General features: G+C 40.8%; 1 protein-coding gene across 2 annotated transcripts in view; it reads right to left on the reverse strand.

Annotated features, from left to right (window-relative positions):
• ciroz (ciliated left-right organizer protein containing ZP-N domains) overlaps positions 1-19,896 on the reverse strand; it is a 41,096-nt gene that overhangs the window by 11,215 nt on the left and 9,985 nt on the right. Inside the window, exons 12-13 of one of the 2 annotated variants that reach the window (XM_026153746.1) lie at positions 16,187-16,220; positions 1,151-2,897 (exon numbers count right to left, since the gene is read on the reverse strand). In XM_026153746.1, coding sequence (XP_026009531.1) covers positions 16,216-16,220 — 5 coding nt within the window. In that variant the 3' untranslated portion in view covers positions 1,151-2,897; positions 16,187-16,215. Of the gene's footprint in view, positions 1-1,150; positions 2,898-16,186; positions 16,221-19,896 lie in introns of those variants that run through there. The other variant, XM_026153747.1, reaches the window with a different exon arrangement.

The raw sequence follows: 19,896 nt of genomic DNA on the forward strand, positions 1-19,896 counted from the left end.
CCCGTTTGCTTGTTTTCCGAGAGGATTTGAAGTTTGAAACCATGCATACTGCAGTGCAGGGGGATGGATGTGTGCAGAAAAAGGAGTGATGACATCGCAGGTGACTTTTTCCCCCACTAAGTAGTTGTGATGTTCCTGTAACTGCGACACTTCAAGGATGCATTGTGTAAATATTTTATAGCACTTCTTTTATAATATGTTTTCGTTCTTTTTTTATGTAGAGGAAAAAAAAATATCTGCAAGCGGTTGAGTTAACCACAGAATCATTTTAAGCTTGGAAGCGCTTGATATGTGTTAAATTCAGATTTTGGTTAGGTGGTTAGCCCACTAAATAAGACCTTATTAAAGACACTTGGCAAATCTGTCCACGTGGGCTTTGGTTGGTTATCAAATGTCTGTTTCAAGGAATGCCAGTTTATTTAAATGCTTTTTCTTCTTCTTCTTCTTGTAACTACAGTAAACATTAACAGGAAGTAGGGAAGAAACACGATGAGTCAAAAGTTCTTCTCTGATTTTATGTTACAACTTTCAGATGAATCATCAGGACATTACACCACAGAGCGCCGCACATCTGTAGGCCTGCTTTCCAGTGAAAACCTGAACGCTTTCACCAGATATTCCCTCTGTTTGGTTAAAAGTGGGCCAGGCCGCTAAACCAGCAGATGTCATGTCTGGTTAGGATGAAATACTGAACGGTCTCAAATGAGAATGACAGGTCTGCTGCTGCTGCTCGTGAAAAAACTGTTTGCATTCTTGTCTCACTTTTTCATTAAAACTTTTTGAATTCGTACAGTTGCGCAGCTGCACAATCCAGGGGGATGTCCTTCCTTTATGCTTCGCGCCACCAGGAACCAAGAAGTTTCATCCAAATTCCTAACAATAAATATCCAACCAAGGATAGCCTAAATAATGGATTTACACAAAAACCCAAGACAACACCTTCAAAAAGCAAATACCTTTTATCGCCATCTGTAGCGGGCACCTGGGAAGATGGGCTTTGTGCGTGGCAGAGTGAGGAGGGAAATCATAGTTTTGGCGCAGACAATGTGAGCATTTAAATAAGAAATGGAATCAGAGCCCGACTGTTTGCTTTATTTCTCAATTCCCACATCAGTTTGAGAAAACAGCACAAAAAAAGAAGAGTGGGAAAAAAAAAAGCAAAACACTTTTTTAGGTGTAAAGAAAAACATACGCCAGGAAATGACAAGTTCCAAACCAAAGAGCAAAGAACGTCACTATAGGATGTGCGATAATTGTGATGAATCTCCAGTGTCCTTATCCATCTCTGCACTCGCATGCAATTTTCACTTCCCTTTTTTGCATGCATGAAAGCAGGGAAAGAAGTAAAAATAAAACAGAATGTATTTGAAATAAGAAGCTCAGTCACACAGAATACGCGCCTGTTGGTCCTGAACTGCTACCACGTGTGACATAAAGCAGAGGTATGCGCTGCCGGGGCCAGACGGGTCAGCCAGGCATCAACAGCGGCATCAGTAAAGTGGCTGCACCGTGGCAGGTGATTTAATGGTTGTCACAGCAGCAATAGAAGTGTACAGAGACAGGATTCCAGTCAAAGATAATATTTGTGATGAATCACTGTCACGCCAGAGGTAAATGTAACACTAATAGACATGGGGAGATCTACTGTTAGCTGGTTTTGCTAATGAGCGTATTCTTTCAGAGAGGTGGTGTCACTTTGCGGGTGCTGCTTCCATACAGTAAGTAGCGAAATGAGGGGGCTTATATTGGATTGAGTGTAATGAGAGTGTCATAGCCATACTGCTGTGAGGAGCTCGAGACATGAGGCCTGAAATGCAGATAATGTTGTTGGAAGACAGTCTTTATGAGTATTGCTAAACTGCAGGTAAGACGTCTGCTCGAAATTATGTTTTAAAAAAAAGAGCTGCGTGCATGACTCTCTACTTTCCTAAACAGGAAATAGTGCAGTAGCAATGTAAAAGCTCTGAAGCCACACCAATGTGTGCTCGAATGCTTGCCGGAGTTGTATCAAGAAACAAATGTGTATTGATTAACTTATTTTATTGATTTATGATGGAACTGTTGGTGTTATTGTGCAAATTCTGCTAAGTTTTAAAGTCAAATTTCCCATAAGGGACAATAAAGTTTCTTCTTCTTCTTCCTTATTTAGGCCCATACTTTCTTTGAACATCCTGACTTCACATTCGCCATCAGATCAGCCCACAAAAACCAAAGCTAAAAAAATGTGTTGCTAACATTTCAGAGGTTACATTTACAAATCTCCCTAATGAGGATCTAGTTATTTGTTTAGCTGCTGTAACATATGTTCCACTTTAATTCAGGCCAATAATTTAACATATGAAAGCAACAATTACAAAGACTACTTAACTGTTAGACAGTTAGAGGATACCTAAACAAAGAATGTGGATTTAAATATTTGTCAATCAGTCAGTTTTTATATTTGTTATTTTTTTCTCATTTAAATATATTATTTTCACTAAGGCTATTTTTACATATTAATCAGTGACGTCTGTGCATATTTATTTCCAGTCACAGAATGAAGCGGTTAGGAGAAATCTCTCCAATATTTTTCCCGGGATCCTTTTACTTTAAACGTCTGTTTCCGATGGCGCTCGGATGTGTCGATCTGCAAAGAGAGGAATTCTGTTTTTGCTGAATGGCAAGTGTTTGGTTTCCTGTTTGGATTAGCCAGCTTTAAATCAGGTACAGTGATACTCAGCGCAGAGAGATTCTTCAAGGTGGAAGGTCACAGGGAAGTCAACTCAACACAATGGCTGCAACTGACTCCCCCAGCCAGGTGGAGCGACTCTTAAGGTGGCTTGCAGATGTAGTCCGATCTGTTGTGTGCAGGGAGAGAGGACTGTGTGCTGGCATCAGGTTCTTTTAGTTTCAAAAAGCTGTAAACCAGATAAGAAGAGAATTTTTATTTCTTACGCACAGAGGTGAATGAAGTTCAGCAGCTTTGTTTGTCAGGCTCTTTTAGCAGTTGTTGGGCAGATTTTAGATTTTTTTTCTAAGCTAATTTTCTGAAATCTTAAGACTATAAAGCCTCAGATTTTCAATCTCATTTGATTCAGCTGTACCTTATTTAACAACAAATCCAGAGGATTGTACGAGCACGAGAGAAGACAGGACTACTTTCTGCTGCCTTTGCTTGAGCTGGTGTGCAGGGATTCTGCTTCTCATACTCGATTTCCAGCCTTTCCAGCAGCTTTAATAAGATCACAGAGTCATACAGCGATCATATTTCATTTCTGAGTTTCGGTGCCAATGTAGATTTACAAATGTGCCTATATAAACCAGGAACCACAAAAAAGCACTAGTCACTGATCTCACAATTACTTAGTCCCTTTGGCCATCCACCCAGTCTTTGAACTGTATCTTGCGAGCTGAAAGCGCCTTCCTACACTGGAACGAGAAGTGGCAATACCACATGATTATTGCTCAATCCACTGAGTATTCACAATTACAGTGAGGTCTGTTGCATTTCCTGGAGCAGAAAAAAACAAATAAAACTGAAGCGTATCAAAGTCTTTTGGCCTAATTTGTCCTGTTGGGGGTCTCACTCGATCCTCTGCATCCAAGTAACACACCGTGCGCTTTTGCTCAGCACCCCACCCTCAACCACTCCCAGCAGCACCTCGCACCCCCCCCCAACACATTCAGCCCGAGCCCTCAATTGCTTGTTTAACTTGACACATAATTACTGTGGAAATATTTGTGTATTTTGTACGAGTGCCACAGCCTGTATTGCAACCGACTGCCAAGTCCTCGCTGCTCCCACTGCAGCTATCGCAGCCAGAATCCCTGATTAAAACAAGATGCTTTCATTTGGGCCAGCTTTGGAAGAAATCACTCCCAGAGATGGGCCTCTCCCTGCCAAGCCCCTACTGCTGTAAGGTTTGCCATGTGTGGCAAGGCTGACATGCTCATTGTACCAAAAGAGCTTTCCTTTTTTCTTTCTTTCTTGGTTTAAACCCAAACATGCTACTGAATCAAGCCTCCTCCATCAAAGTGGCGCTCTGAAAAAGCCCACAGTGGAACTCTGGTCAACATGAAACAGAGAGTTGTTATTAAAACCCCATGCAGCTTGAGGTCATCGCTATAATTTTTCACACAGAACCCTTTAATTTTACACTCATTTAATAGCTTTTCATATTAAGATTAAGGCAAATGCGCATGGAATAAGTACCTTTAAGCCTAGAAAATTTGAAGCCACCTTCGCTCCGGATTAAGAGTTATAACAGCACATTTTACTTTCCCTTAGCCTTGCTTAATCTGTTAAATTAAAGGATGCAGAGGTGTGAGGGGAGCCAAAGGCCTTTTTTCAAGCTGTATAGGTAATTATTTTAAAGGAATGTTTGTCTGCATTTTCCCAGGACAAATTTGGCTTTCTATCAATCTGTACAGCAGAGTAATATTTTAAAGGATTTGCATGTGTGTGACTGAGCACATGTAGCACAAGACTTTCTCCAAACCCCCTCACAAAAAAGATGACAACTACCTGCATTTAAATAGTTTATAAAAGGCTTGAATCTGCACTATAGGTTTGTTTCCGCCGGCCATCCATAATTCATAAGTGGCACAGGAATACGCAGTTGTGGGAGAGATGTGACAACGGCAGGTGAAATGCTCTCTGACATCTTATGAAGTCACTCTCGTGTGGCGGTGACTGGACGTCTGGAGAGTCTGGCTCCGGCTGACCCATCAGCTTTGACTCACCGCTGGCCCGAATCAACAAAAATCTCAAGAGTCACTTGAGCTTTGTCCTGACACCTGTCATGCAACCTGAGCTCTTAATTTTTGCTTGTCTGAAATTTTGTTAATTTGAAATTTGGAGGTAATTCCTTAGCCAAGCTAATAGGCGCGCGGGACTGTGAGCCGCGAGATACAGTGGGGCATTGCAACGCATCCCAGCAGCAAAATAAGTAAAACACACCACTTCAATCAATGTTGGGGGCCACTTTCATGTAAATTGGGACCTCATTCACAATATCTAAAGCAAATTATCTTCATTAGATTTCCAAAACCATGCCACTGATTTGTCAAGCTGTGAATGATAATGAAGTTGTCTGGTTAATGAAGGACTGAAGATGCAGGGTTTCACAATCATGATCATCTGCTATATAACCCTTATGAATATTTAAGGATCTTAATTCTGTATACTGTATAATTGCACACCAAAGCTTGGCATCTCTATAGACTTAACAAATAGAGTATGTAATGGAGGAGACAGACCTAGCTATATTTCACTAATCACTCGGATTAATTAACTGGTGAATATATGGGATGTTTAACTTTGCAGGATCCATAGGGAACTCCAGCAAACAAAATGCGTGGAAGAGGCACCGAGTTCTGTGAGCTTATGCATCAGATTATTTACAGAGAGTCACTTACACTTTCAGAGTTTGTTCGTGGTGCTCAGCTAAATTGTTTTCCTTCCAGCAGATTCGAATGGCGAAGCTCGGGCTGCTAATTTAAAATACTGTAATTGGGTTCACGTCATTTAAGGGAAATAAAGGCTCTTTGGTCTTTATTTCCCTTTATTACAGCACATGGAGCAGAAGTGCACATGTGACTCAGATCACCGGGGTCGGAAAACAGGAAGTAAATAAGCTCGGTCGTATCGTGATCCCACCAGGTGCCCGTTCCCACAACAGCCTTTGGAGTAAACTGGAGTGGATTTGAGTGTCATGGTGGAAATCCTCAGTCAAATAAAACAAAGTGGGGCTGCATCGATGCTCTGTCTTGTTTTATATGATGGCTTGAAATAAATGAACTTTAAATGGAACCTTGGCAGGGACTCGAGCTATTGATCGATTGAAGCAGGAGCTGAAGTTTAAGGGCACAGCTTTCCCGGGGCTGGGGCTGTAACTGGAGTAATGAAATTGATTAGGCCAAGGGAGGGTGACAAGCCAGTAGAGTCAAGCCCTTGATGTAAGGAAACAAGAGTGCCATCTAATTGGGGTGTAATATGGGTCTTTAGAGGACATTAAGCACACGAGTGGCGGAAGGGAAGCCACTATACTGGATGGAGCCAAGATGATGTTGCACCGGTGTTATTATTTTGTAATTATTCACTCAGATGATTGGATTATAGGCGTCAAAACTGAGAGTCCAGCCAAGGGTCAGCTTTTTCCCAAACTGTAGCAGCTTTTGTAACAACTCGATCCCTGCAATACGCTGTGCTGCACAGGCACCTGGATGAGAGAAAAAAATGTATCTTCTATAAACTATAAACTTGAGCAAGTCGTGTTTTACATTAAATATGTTTTTTGGGGGTTTTTTCCCTCTTACTTCCTTAAATCCTGAACTTTCACCAGACGGGTCCGTGCAGTTGCAGCACTCGTGCTTAAAAACTGCTGGCCAGCTGTGGTGAAGTTAGAGATGGCTTGTATTCAGCACATTACCTATGCAGACTATATAAACAGACCTCACTGGATAAATATTCTATTAGTATTGACATGACATTTGCCCTCCTTTACTAGACCCAGTGATGTGCACATTGTGGTTTCCAGGTGGGTCTAAGCTGAACGGGCACAACAATTAGTCTTTTTACATGTAATTATTCAAGATTTAGCATATAATTAAAAGCATGTAGAAGGCTCAAACTACATCTCTGATTGAACCTATAATCCTAAAAAAGAACAAACTTTTATAAATTCATTCTTCAGCTGCTACAGTCTGAAAATCGCACTGACTGCGCTGTCACTGTTTTGAACTTATGAGTAACTCTGGCTGGGATCACGGGGAGTGCGGTGTCCTCCTGCCAGCAAAAGGCCCTGTCCAGTGCAGGGGCATTTATCTCCTGGCCTGAACTGTCTCACTCAACAGGATGGCCAGAAGTTACGGTGCATTACAAGCACTTAGCGCAGTGATATCAAGGTTCACCTCCGATTTCCAATCTCAGGCCAGAATGGTGGGCTGGGAGGCCGTCATTAAAAAGCCATTACATGCCCATATTTCATATACCAGTCTCTCCTATGTTTCAAGGTGTTAAAAGCTCAATGTATATTTCCTCTATATTTAAGCAGCAGGACAACGGAGCAGCACATAGCATCCCGCTAGCAGCCATTGACCTTGGCCTAGCCAGCCTTCATTAGCTTTTAGACACTTATCAGTCATAACTGGGTTTGTCCTCTCCGCAACGTTTCCTCCTTCACTTCACTTAGGCCGGAAAATAATGGCTGAAATCCATTTATCTGCCATTTCCAACAAGTGCGTGACATTAACAAATTATCTACTTTTCGCTAAGTATGGCCAAGGTACCCTCTAAAGGATTCCTCCACTCTGCCGGCCAAGGTCAGACCTTTTTAGAAACCGCCTTTTTTTTTTTCTACCTGAGCTTTTTTCTTTCATTCCCATCTTTAAATATTCATCCCGCTTTTGCATGCCGGGCTGAGCTTTTATGAGCACCATCAGCCATATTTCTCCAAACACACATCTTTATTTGTTTTTGATTATTTATGCTCCACTCTGACTTTATAACTCACATCCCTAGGAAAACATTGATCCAAGAGGCAAATGAATCTAATTAGGACCTCTTTCTTCTGTGCTGAATATTGACTTGTTTTGAAAGGTGCCTCTCCATTTCGAGAGAATGTCTCTGGAATGCTCCTTCCCAATCTCTTTAAGGAAAACTTCTAAATGCTGATGAGATATTTAAGTCCATAAATGCGATCCTGCGCAGATCTGCAGTGGCGCCTAGATGTTCATAATGTATTGCATTTATTGCAGGATGTCATCAGTGTGCTAATTTCCAGCCCTCTGAAACTCACGGGCACCAGTTGTTTGTTCAATTATCGAGTGCTTTTTCATCTTTTTTTTTTTTGGGAAGTTGTGCGTCTTAATATATAAAAACATCATAAAAAAGAAGCTGCAGAGAAAGAGTGGATAATCTCTGCAGTGCATTTGGGGCTCCCAGGCCCAACCTGTCAATCTCTTGAACAAGGACAGCGCAGAAAGTGATGATGTACCATTAGTCAAGAATCATCTCAGCTAAGAAGAATCTTTGTTCTTGACACAGAAAACTTGTGTTCCATCTCGATCAGTGAGGAAATGGGGCCTGGCGAAGCGTGCGTCGCCTTGCATTTGTCTTGAGTTGCTGTCCCAAAGGCACCGGCGCTTGTTCACAGCATTACGCCGCTGCCTTTTGATGAAAAGCCCCTGCATTTTGCCATTTCGCGCAAACTCCGTTTCTCAAATATTCCGTCGCTTTCCATGTAGTTGATTTCTATTTAAAATGGTCATGATTATTTTATTTTGTAACATTAATGGAAGTACATTTGGTGCTGGAGGAGGGTGGTGCCGAGGCATTTGCAATTCATATTCCCCTGCGTGATTACATTAAGAGTATGTTCTGTCATATTTGATTAATGTATCGTGTTTTCCTTAAAACAGGATTAAAATATGAAAACAGACAGAAATTATTACATTACAAAGACTGATCAATTTTTAATAATCTACTCAAGGAAAGAGGGGGGTAGAAATGTGGGCTGCTCAGAAATGCACAGATCAGGTTTCTGCAACATTTTGTAATCGGGGTTGAAGTCCCAGACAGAATGAACATGAACGGCCACTAACAGCGCCTGCACTCTGTGCATGTTATACAACGCTGAACGGCGAGCTTCGGCTCCGTTATTAGCATGCTCGTGTATGTATCTGCAGCCAGCAACAACCTGCGCATTTACTGTAGATATCTTTTAAATTTCCCTGTAATTTACAGAAGCAATCATAAAATTTAATGCGCAGTCTTTAATTTCAAGGGGTGACCGCGAATGAAAACATAAATAACAGAGAAATACAAGCTTAAACACCGTTGTGCAAAGTACTTTAACTGGCAGCTTTTTACGAGCAAGTAGTACATCATGAGATGTACCCCTAGATGTGCTCTTTGTTGCATGTTCGCAATTATATTTTCGGGAAATTCACTCCATTCATTTCCTCGTGGAATCTCTTCATCATACATGTGTGAAACTGACAGCATTCACTAAAATCTTTAACACTGAAGCAACATTGCAGAGAATCCAGCTGAAGCTCTTCAGTCAATGTCAATAGCCATTTTTGAAACTAAGTGTGTGTGCGTGTGTGTGTGTGTGTGTCGACCAGTGTAAACACAGGCCTCCAATTCCAGTGTCAGCCATTTAGCCTGACCGTGGGTGACTGTGAATTAAAAAGAGAGGCCTTTATGTGCGACCCTGCAGCACAAAAGGCTACATCCATAACTTAAAGAGGCAGGGAGGCCATTAGCCGCCACTGCTAGTCCACCTTTACATAATACGGTGTGTGCGGAGTAATCGCTGAGCTGATGAGCCAAAGTGCTTTTGGACCGAACTGTATACATGCTCCTTCCACGCGAAAGAAAGAAAAATGATAACAACCTCCTTATGTGCGTCTCTCATGTTCTCTGTTAATGCTACTCGGAAAATCTTTCCCTTCGGCTCCACTTTGGGTAACAATTAAATTCTGTTAATCCTCAGCTAATATTTATCATATGAGATCAATTGACAGTTTGTCTGTGAATGGAAGCCTGTTTCTCCAAAACAAATCACATACATGTGGCTTTCAAAATGCTGGGACGAATCAAAATGACTCAGAAAAGCCAAATATTACTGCTGAAGCAGTGCTTTTTCTTCTTTTCCTGAGGGCGAGCAGAGACAACAAAGTGTGCCTGTGGAAGCAGAAACACATGGACGGGGGTGAAGAAACTACAGAGAAGGCTCCAAGAAACAAACTATCAGCAGTTACCAGTATGGAGTGTGAACTCCATATGTTCTGCGAGCAAGCTGTCCCATTCGTATTCCATGAACTATTACAGTAACTCCCAGTGTTTTAGATCTGCTTCTCCTAATCAGTTCTGATTTTGCATCTGTTATTTTTAATGCCACGTATCATGTTTTAATGCATTAATCCATTAAAAACAAAGTAACCACCAGGAGCAAGATTGAACTGTTTTCATATTCGTCCTGCTTCTAATCTTTCAAACAAAGTGAACCACAAGTGTCTCTGATTGTGCTTATCTAAAACACTTAGATTCCCTATAAAGCTGCTAGTGGCAGAAATCAGGTAAATGATACTGTGTATCCTGCTTAAAAAGGATTTGCAAACCATTTGGACTGACTGCTCTTCATATTACCTTAATGCCTCCCAAAAGGCCAAAGCCAAGAATGAATTATTGATAGCCATCATATGGATCGCACACTGTGGCTCCACATGCCTATTAGAGGGTTTTCTTCATTCATTTGCGCTAGCTTGGACTTCTGCCTTGACCGACGCATCACTCTTCTTCTTTTACTTTTATCCATTAACTGTTAACAATAACTGACTTTACGCAGGTCCCTGAGTTTCCAGCACAAACAAAGTAACGCCGTGGCTTTCATTTGCATGCTCTGTGCAGGGGTTGACCTTTGGCCTCTGTTGGTTAACCTACAGACCATTTAGGCTTTGCTCCATTTCTGCATGGAAATTGGAAAAGGGGAGACAATAATTTCTGGCGAAACCATAGCTGGAATAATAATTGCTAAGTTTAAAAAAACAGAAATCTAATTGTGCCGATCCCTCTGGGAACTAATATTGGACTATCTTATAAAAGGCCCCCAGTATCCCAGCAGTGATTTATTGCTGAATTCCAGTCATTTTCAATACATTATAGTTTCCAAATTGTGTTTAAATTGAGTGTAGAGGAGAAAAGGCCATTAGGAGATGCAGAAATGAAGATTATATTTAAATATTCATGTACTCGGTACCTTATTATTGAATCTGTACACTAACAAAATCAATATTAAGTGCAGCTTGACATAAATTTATTTATGAATTTCGACTTTCTAAGTACTTGCGTTTTTTCGCTCAAAAAAAGGATGGGTATAATGCCGTAATGATATCAAAACAGAGTGTCAGGGTGCATTAGTCTGGGAGTTTATGAACCCGCACATAAAAACTCAGGAGCGTCCCTGTAGAAGTGCTTACTAGGCAGAAATGTCGCTTTTTACAAACATCAGTCATTTTACAGCCCTGTATCGCAGCGCGCTCCTCGGCTGTGGGTGATAGTTAGAGAAAGATGCAGTCATCTTGTTTGTCCTAAATGAGATCTTTGCAGTAAGCCTACTTGTATTAGGGCCTGGGAGTGGGACTGTGTAACATTTAATTAAAATGGATGTCTCTCGTTGTGCCTAACCTGTCCCCCTAACTCCTTCTTGTTTCCAGGCCATGTCTTTGTTTAGACAACAGCCCAATGTGACACTTATGACACGAGGACACTGTGGTTCAGTGGATTTTCTTGTTGCGCGAGTCTTAATACGGCAGCATAAAATAGCCTGTGATTGGCTGTCCCTTGCTGAAAGCCTCAAGGAGAATTATAAATGTACTACCAGTAATAAAATATCTGCGTAGTTTATTTTTATATTCCATTGTGTTGCTGAGAGGAGAGGAACTGCCACATTTTTCATTCATATCGCACGCTTTGCGCGCACCATACCGCTCAGATTTAATAGATTGTCGCAAGTTTTCGAAACAGTTCCTTTTGTTTCTCCGTTTTCTTTTTTAATAGAAATGTGAGCAAAGTTAAAAGGCTCTTTATTGGAGGAGCCACATCTCTGGACACAAGATGATGCCATAAAAGCAGGAAGGCATGGAAAAGCAAAACATCAATCTGAACTAAGAGGGGGAAGCAATAAATCAGAGAATCATAGCCTTCAGCCCCGCCTTTAAAATCATTTAAACAGATTCAAAAACCCTGATTCTGCTCGAGTCTCTCTGTAAGCACCCTTATAAAGCCTTTATGTGCCTTAGACACAGAGGATAAAACCACAGATCCTTATTGAGAGACAGAAAAATGACACCCTGTTCCTGGTAAGTGGACGCTTTAAACAGTACTATCGGTATCAGGATCGAAGAGCGGACACGAGTAAGTAAGGCTGAAGGAAGTCATCCATCCAAAGCATTCTTGTAATATGTTTTAAAAACCTTTTCAGGTCTCTGTTTCTACTTTAAGGTCCACTCATATCTAAGGTTAAGGGGGTTTGTACGGCTTTATCAGATAGTCAGTCAGTCTGGATTGTTCCAATTTCCTTATTTCCCACTTTAGAAACATATCAGCTGTTCTGTTTAAACTCAGTGCCAGTGAGTGGGCTGGATAAATATGTAACAGTGTGCATCAGTCAGCGTCACCATATCTGCTCTTGGGCAGCGGTGTGACAACGTGAGGCAGCTTTGCTCATCACCCAGAGTAGGAGAGCATAAAACAAGATATCTTTTTTTAGTTTTAGGTGTGAGAGAAAAATACTTTATTTATTTATTTTAAATTTAACCACTCATTTAAAAAAAAAAGATCAGAAATATTACATGTTACAGGAAAACAGCCAAAGAAACCAAAATTTCCCTTTTCTATCCCTCTCTAAGAGGAAGCGCTGCACTGAAAAATTAAAAGCTTTGGTCTGCAAGTATCAGAAGGACACATGTTCACCAAACTGCTGAGGATGGAAGGAGGGATTGGGATTGCTCAGAGCTAATGTTAGTTTGAAAAAGGAGAACCTGTTTCAGTTAAATGACACAGCTGGACTTACGTGACCCTGATACACGAATAATTACACGTGATTCTCAGGAAGGAGTATTTTGTGGTATTTTTTACTTTGCTTGAGTGCAGTATTTCCCAAGTAATTTATGTGTGCACTGTCAGCAGTTTTATTTTGTGTTTTAGACCAAATATCTTTATTTTATCAGTTTTGTTTATAGTTTTATGAAATCTCATTTAAGGTGACACTTGTCAAGTCTCGCTTCACATTTTCCCAAAAAGAAATGCTTTAGAGAACGTTCAATTTTACCCTTGCAAAGCCCGAACCCTGAAAGAAATGCCAGAAAAATCACATTTTTTGAAACTGGAGTGTTTTTTTTCTGAACATCTGGCATTTTTGTGCAATTTATAGTTCACAGTTGATCTTAAACAAACAAAAAAAAACATAAAGAGAAGTTAGAGGTGAAGTTAGAGTTTAAAAAAAATCACTCAAGGTCTCAAAAACTCATGTATCAAATATGACACATTTGGTGTTTGGTTTAATTTCAGTTTGAATTTAATACTGAAATCTGAGTACTTCAGACTTCTGGGAATGATCACTAGAGTTTGCCCAACTTAAATTTTAAAACGTAATTTCCTCTGTGATGGATTGGAGACCTGTCCTGTACCACGTCTTTCGCCCACTGCTAACTAGGAAAGGCTAGCGGTTAAAGAATCAGCGGTGCTTTCTAGCAGATAAACTCACCGAAATTATTATTTTTTCTTTTCTTTTTTCATTTTTTCTGCTCTGCATGACAGAAATGTGATGACTTTTATTAGAAAGAATGTAAATCCACATTGCTGTACCTTTAGATCCATGAAAATGTGCAACTCTTTCACTGTCAGCAAATATTTGTCATTTTAAGGTAAAGCATGGCAAAAATGCATTTGCACAAAAAGACAAAACTAAAAGCAAAATTGTTCTCTGTGTGTTAAATGTGAAGATTCGACTTTGAATTTATTTGTTTTTCCTACATTCTCCAGAAAATAAAGGCTGATAATGAGGTAATAACTGGGTTGCTTAACCAAAATGTGCAAACTACTAATAAGAGATGAATACAGCAGCAGCTTATTAGCAGCTTTACAACAGAGGAGCTGTTGGGAAGAAAACACGTGTATTTCACAGCCAGATTCATTCGTGTGTGTGTGTGTGTGTGTGTGTGTTTTCTTTGCCTTGAATGTCGCTTTTAAAGAGTCTGTGGGACAATTTTAAGTAAAAGCGTTTTTTTGTGTTGACAGCGAAACGATAAAGCGTTCTCGGGTGATCCTTGTGTGTCCTCTGTCTGTTTCAAACCCTCAGCCCTCTTTCATCCCTGTTCACCCAAGAAATGGAATCATAAAAACCATTCATGCTAAATGAAAAAGGGCATCATAAAGCTGCATTACACTGGAGTACACTCCTCTGCACCTTCCATCCTTATCAATATCACCTTTTGTCTCCTAACACATCTCTCTTCCCCCTTCCTGGTCCTCTTGAAACAAAGCATAAAAGCCCTAGAAAGAGGCGCAAGCTGTCATTGCTGTAATATAAGATAAAAGTCTTTAAAAGCTAAAGGTCCGGGTTGGGTTTTTTTTTTTCTCTCCTTCACGTCGGGCAGTCTTTAGGACTGCTCTTCAGGATTAGCAGCATAAAGGACTATATATTATTTGCAGAAAAGCTTAGTGGGCACAGTCTAAGCCTATACATATAAGTCAATTTATATTAGAATTTCCATACATGCATTTTCTTGTTAGAGTCAATATGCAAAAATGGTACTTACTAACAAATAATGCATAATGTACTAGAGGCAGGGCCATCAATAACTGCATTTGAGCTTTAAAAGAAAATGCAAAAATGCCGAGCATAAAGATGGGCCGTATAAAATCTACAACACATTAAACACAAAAACGTCAAAAATATAAAGATGGCTCTTTGCCCGGGAGACAGCAAGTCATTTATCTATGAAGAAGAGGAGGAAATAAAGAGCTCCCATCCCGAGCTCCTGTGTATTTCATTTACTAACAAAGTCAGGTTATCTGTTTAGAGACAACTCTCTTCCTCCTGCCCATCAGCCACACAGACAAAGAGACCGGAAGGGAAACAAGGCAGACAAAAGACACTCACATTTCTCATCAAGTAAACATCCTCTTTTAATTTTAAATGCAATAAAAAAAAAAGGTGGTGGTGGGGAGGGAGTTCTTCTCATGCTAATATATAGTTAACGTTTATTATGTGGAGCACAAACTGGTAAAAATATGTCCTTTTCCTCTATTTAAGACGCGGGAAAGAAAGTAGGTGTAAATAAAGCGCAGCAATTTGGGAAAGCACTCTTGAATACAGAACCTGTCAATGTACACCTCCTCCGGGCAGTTTGGTACACCACATAACACATGTTCCTCTCTGCTGGCTGGCTCAGAGTAGAGACGATGCTGTGTAGTTTTGTGGTGAGGTGTTCTGTTGCTTCTGTTGCATTTTCTCCCACTGGTTTGACATTCAAGATCTCTCAATTATGTATGAACGGCAAGCAATATCCTTTACCATCAGGCCCCCATGTAACATATTTCATTTTCAAGGGCTGCAGAGCACAATCAGACCCTCTGTGTAATTACGACTTATTAAAAATGATTCCAAATTATCAGTGGATCTGTGGGCTGGTGTCTGGGTCCAAACTGAAAACCATTGCGCTGTATTAGTCACAGAATAACTTCCCATGGGTGCAAGGTCTGTCAGCATAGATCCCTGTCTTTAGATCAGTGAGTGTTTCAAATGTATTAAAGGAAAATCACCCTAAATATTATTTTGGAAGGGGTAGGTGGGGATTTTGCACATTTGATGTGTGATGTAACAAGGAGGACCACTGGCATCTCTTTTTTTTTCTATTATTTTTTGGCTATGCAGACATAAGTGGCTTTTGGGACTGAGCATTATTCGAAAATCACCTTCAATGACTTGTCGCGACGCACTTTAAGCACTTTCGTGACTAGTTTTTGCTCCCTATACACAGTCTCATAATGAGAAAACACAGTTCAGCAGAGAAAAGACATCTCAAACAACATGTTTACCCTTCACACAACATGGAGGAATTAAAAATGGATGAGCGCCCCATCCATTATTTCAGCCTCCAAATGGCAAAATCTGTATAAAGCTCTGAGTATCCGTCTGGGTGAAAATAAATAAATCAAATATGCACTTCAGCGTTTCCTGCTCTTTTTCCACGCAGGATACGGTGTCGTGATGGCGGAGGGCACACATCCGGCTCCTGAAAACACCATGCGCTTTTTTCTAAACGCGTGTATAAATAACCCACGAGTTTTCAATTAGCTTTTTGCATCTTTTCTGTTAATTCAAATGATTTTGTCACTTTTCCGGGGAAGCGCATATAATATTTAGGCAACTCGCATATTTTTCCCAGACCCACTCTCCCAGCTGAATCCTCCATATCTGAAGTATTCTAATTTGCGAACACAGCGGTGTCAGAAGTGATTTTGCTGCAAAGTCACTAATTACATGCAACATCAATGCGATGTGGGGAAAACGTTAAAAATTTAGCATCGCAAGACAAATGGAAAAAATGCGTGCTGAAACAAGGAAAAGAGGCACTAACATTCACAGTTTTTCTATGAATAATGCATGTCTCTGCTGCTTTCACAAGGACTCACCCAGATTGGCTCCAGTGTCACTCTCATCTTTATCCTAAAAAAGAAAAAAATATGTGTTTATGACTTTCCACTTGCAGCACTGCTTTAAAGGGCACTGTTTTATGATTTCTGTGATTTTCATTAATAACCAAGAAAAACATGTAAAGTGGTCAATTCAAACTCATTTGTTCATTTTTTTTAAATTAAGTATTTAGCATGCACTCTAAAGTTCAAAGCCTCGCACTCCTAGATTGTGAGGACTGTGTGATTAAATGTGATTTCAAAGGTTTTGAGCCTTTCCTGTGAAATTCTGTGCCGAAGAGCAGACAGTGTTGGAATAACCTCGCATATTTGCAACAAGACTTGAGTAAAAGTAGAGGCTGTGGTTTACTGTTGCTCCCCAGCCACTCGCCAAATAGCAGCCATGTGTACTATAGAAAGGTACAAAGGAGGCTGATAAACTGTTGGTGCGTCACGCTGACAACAGCCAACATGAGCTGCCCTCTGAACTCCGGTAACATAGACTGACACGGCGGGGGTCAGCGTCAGACTGACAAACAACTTTGCTTTATTTTGAAGGCATTTTTTTACGGCTCCCCTTACACAGTAATTATATTCCAAATCATTATGTGTTGTAAAGTCTATTGACCCCTGGTAAACTTATATTTACCAAGCTGGAACAGTTAATGAAATAGTCTTTTAATTAGCACTCCTCTTAAGGGTGGAACTTCTGAAAGGGGTCCCTGTTTTGTTTTGGCTTTGTGGTTGACTGAAGTGTGCAGATCCACTGTTCTAAGATAAAACAGTAATATCTTAATTAAGGCTCGCCGTTTAACTGTTTACAGTCGAGCTCGGCACCTCTGCGTGACGGCACCTGCGGTACAGGAATATTCACCACGCCGTGAATCAATAAAACAATATCATAATTTCTTCTTTTGTTGTTTTGTTTTTTTTAGGGCCAGGTCATTTTTCAAGCTTGACTGATTGAAAGTGGTCTGACTACTCAAGGTAACAACTGGAGATGAGGGGGGGGGGGGGGTTCTTTGCCTCTTGTATAATGCAGTCTTTGGCAGGCTCTCTCTTTGTATTAGATACATTAGGATGGAAATGTGCACCAACTTAAAAATGCTCATGTGAAAAAACATGGAATGTATTAAATTAATGGTCTCTTTTGCCTCAGGGCAGTAATGAAAAGGGACCCCCAATGAGTTCATTTTTCACGGCTTTGGTTATGCATTCAACACTCTAATTGAATTTCAATGTAAGTTTTAAAAAGTCTTTATTACAGTGACTCTTGATGCAAATTACATGTGATCTATCGTGGGACTTTCACCCATTAAGTAATTTAATTGTGACATGCACTCTCTGCACACCTCGTGCTTTTATGCCCATTCCTCCTCATCCAGATTGTCACTTTCTTCTATTATTGGTGCTGTTTATGTGGATTGAGGAAAGTAGTCTGCATATACTCTAGGCAACTTTCACGAGAGCGGCTCCTTAAAAGGAGTAATTGCAAAGAGAGGGGACAGGCCCCGACAGCTAAAGTATACTGGAGTATATACAAGTCACAAGGATTTGCAAGATGTTTGCAGATGACTGCACAGAGCACATTTTACGTGTGAAAAGAGATTATTAGGTTTATCATGCAAAGAGGAAAAATATGGCGCTAAGAGGATCTGAGGGGAGGGGTGTCTGACATGAGAGAAGTGTTAAATGTATACGTAAAACATACACTATTTGCCCAAAAGAAGTCAAGAAGACTGGGGGGAAACTGTATGTGGACGTGCTTTGTGCTGTGTTTCAAACACACTGAGCTGTAATCTCAAAAGGGTCCAAAATCCAACCTGGGAGTCAGTTTTCTCTGTCTCCATCTAGTGTTTCTGGCTGAACTAACTTTCTGAGCCTGGGGAATAAATAGAAAGCCATCGCCTCCCTTTTCCTTTAATGTTAAAGAACAAAACATGTTTAAGAAAAACATAAACTCAGCCGAGAAGACGGAAATCCAATCACAAACTGTATGTTTCTCATCAATAGCATGACTGCGTGTGGACGCACATGCGACTGTGCCTGAGCCCTCTGAAATACTGAGCCCGAATTGACCTGATCATTAGAGGGAGGAAGAGGCTTGACCTGATATTTCCTCTGTTGTTTGGTCAGGAAAGGGACGTTATTGTAAAAGGCCTGTAAAGATAAATAGCCCTGGTGTTGCCATGGCAAAGGCACAAACACTGGTGGTCAAAGACAAAAGAGCACGAGACAATAAATCCGACTCTGTCAATTTTGTTTAGTTTTCAAAGTGTTTTTCAGGGAAATATGGTTTCAAAACAAGAGGCCACATCCATTTTTCCACAGAGAAAGGGAAATCAGATCTTTTTTTTTTCTGAACAGGCCACAGTTTCATCTTGTACATTTTTTTCCATGGCCACGGCATCCTGATTAGTAATAGGAATATCTGACACTGTATTTTGCCTTTGAGTCAGGAAACTCCTTGTACAGCTGTATACATGTTTTTATAGCCTTTGGAAGAAAGGGTATTGTCTTTAAATTCCTAAGAAGGCTTTATCCAGCCTTCAAATTTTAAGTGGAAAACCATCTTAGGCTCTATTTTTTCCACAAGCTAAACAATGACGAGTGAACATACACCTATGCCTTGTTCCTCAGGTCAAACAGAGTTCACCTCATTAGAACAATCCCGGCTCAAACGCCGCCATCGGTGATTCTCATCTCAACGGCATAAAACAACAACAACGAGGGAACTCTTTATTTGAGGATGTTCCTTAATTACCCAAAAAATATCAGGTCAAAGCCTTTTACTTGGAACGTTTGCTGCTTTTTATGTCATCAGCCAATCACCATTAAAAAAAAAAACCCTCCGTGGCTATTCTCTCTACCCCTTCCCACACACACCCATCCAACACTTTCCATCTTCTCACAGTCAGGGTAGACGAGCCTCATCAGAAGCAAGGTGCGATGAAGAGCGGCCTTATCACTCCAATACAAGAGCAAACACAGGAGTCTTTACAGCACGTTGTCTCAGGAAGCAGTGCACGGCAAGATTACTGCCCTTTAAGACGCCCTAAGACACGACCAATCCCAAGTAGTCCTTTATCTTGACAGTTTGCAGCTCTTTGTTTGCCTTTTCTGTGAAGCCTGGGGATAAAAGAGCAGCCTCTGTGAGCTGTGTCTGATTAGGATCTAATTGTTAACATTCACTGTCTTTTTTTTTATTATCATCATCAGGCCGGTGTTGCCATACATGCAGCAGGTAGAGGCCTTTTCGGTGTTATGAAGGACTCTTCCCTTGCTGCTCTCGTGTGTTACTCAAGTACTAGTTAGCACGAGGTGGCAGAAGAGGAGCCCCCAGCTCGACATCAACAACAACAACATCAACAAACAGGAATTGATGGCGAGTGTTTATTATCTGGTTTAATTGCTCCTCATCTGGAGGATCTGACAGTTGCGGTTAATGAGAGAGGGAGAGGAGGCACACTCGGTTGGCAGCCAGTTTTCACAGTGTAAGACGTGTAAGTGTGGGTGTGTGTCTGTGGTGAAAAGAGAATAGCTCACATTCCAGCTCAGAAGCGAGTAACACAGAAGAAACATCAAACGGGCCTCGTCGAATTATCGAAACAGGCCTCCGAATCAGGAATTTCAAGTCCACACCCAAACGCATACACGCTCTTACTGCAAACCTGCGTTCGCGGTTAGATAGATACACCTGTACCTGTACC

The sequence above is a fragment of the Astatotilapia calliptera genome, chromosome 20 (genome assembly GCF_900246225.1).
Source record: "Astatotilapia calliptera chromosome 20, fAstCal1.2, whole genome shotgun sequence".
NCBI classification, from domain to species: Eukaryota; Metazoa; Chordata; class Actinopteri; order Cichliformes; family Cichlidae; genus Astatotilapia; species Astatotilapia calliptera.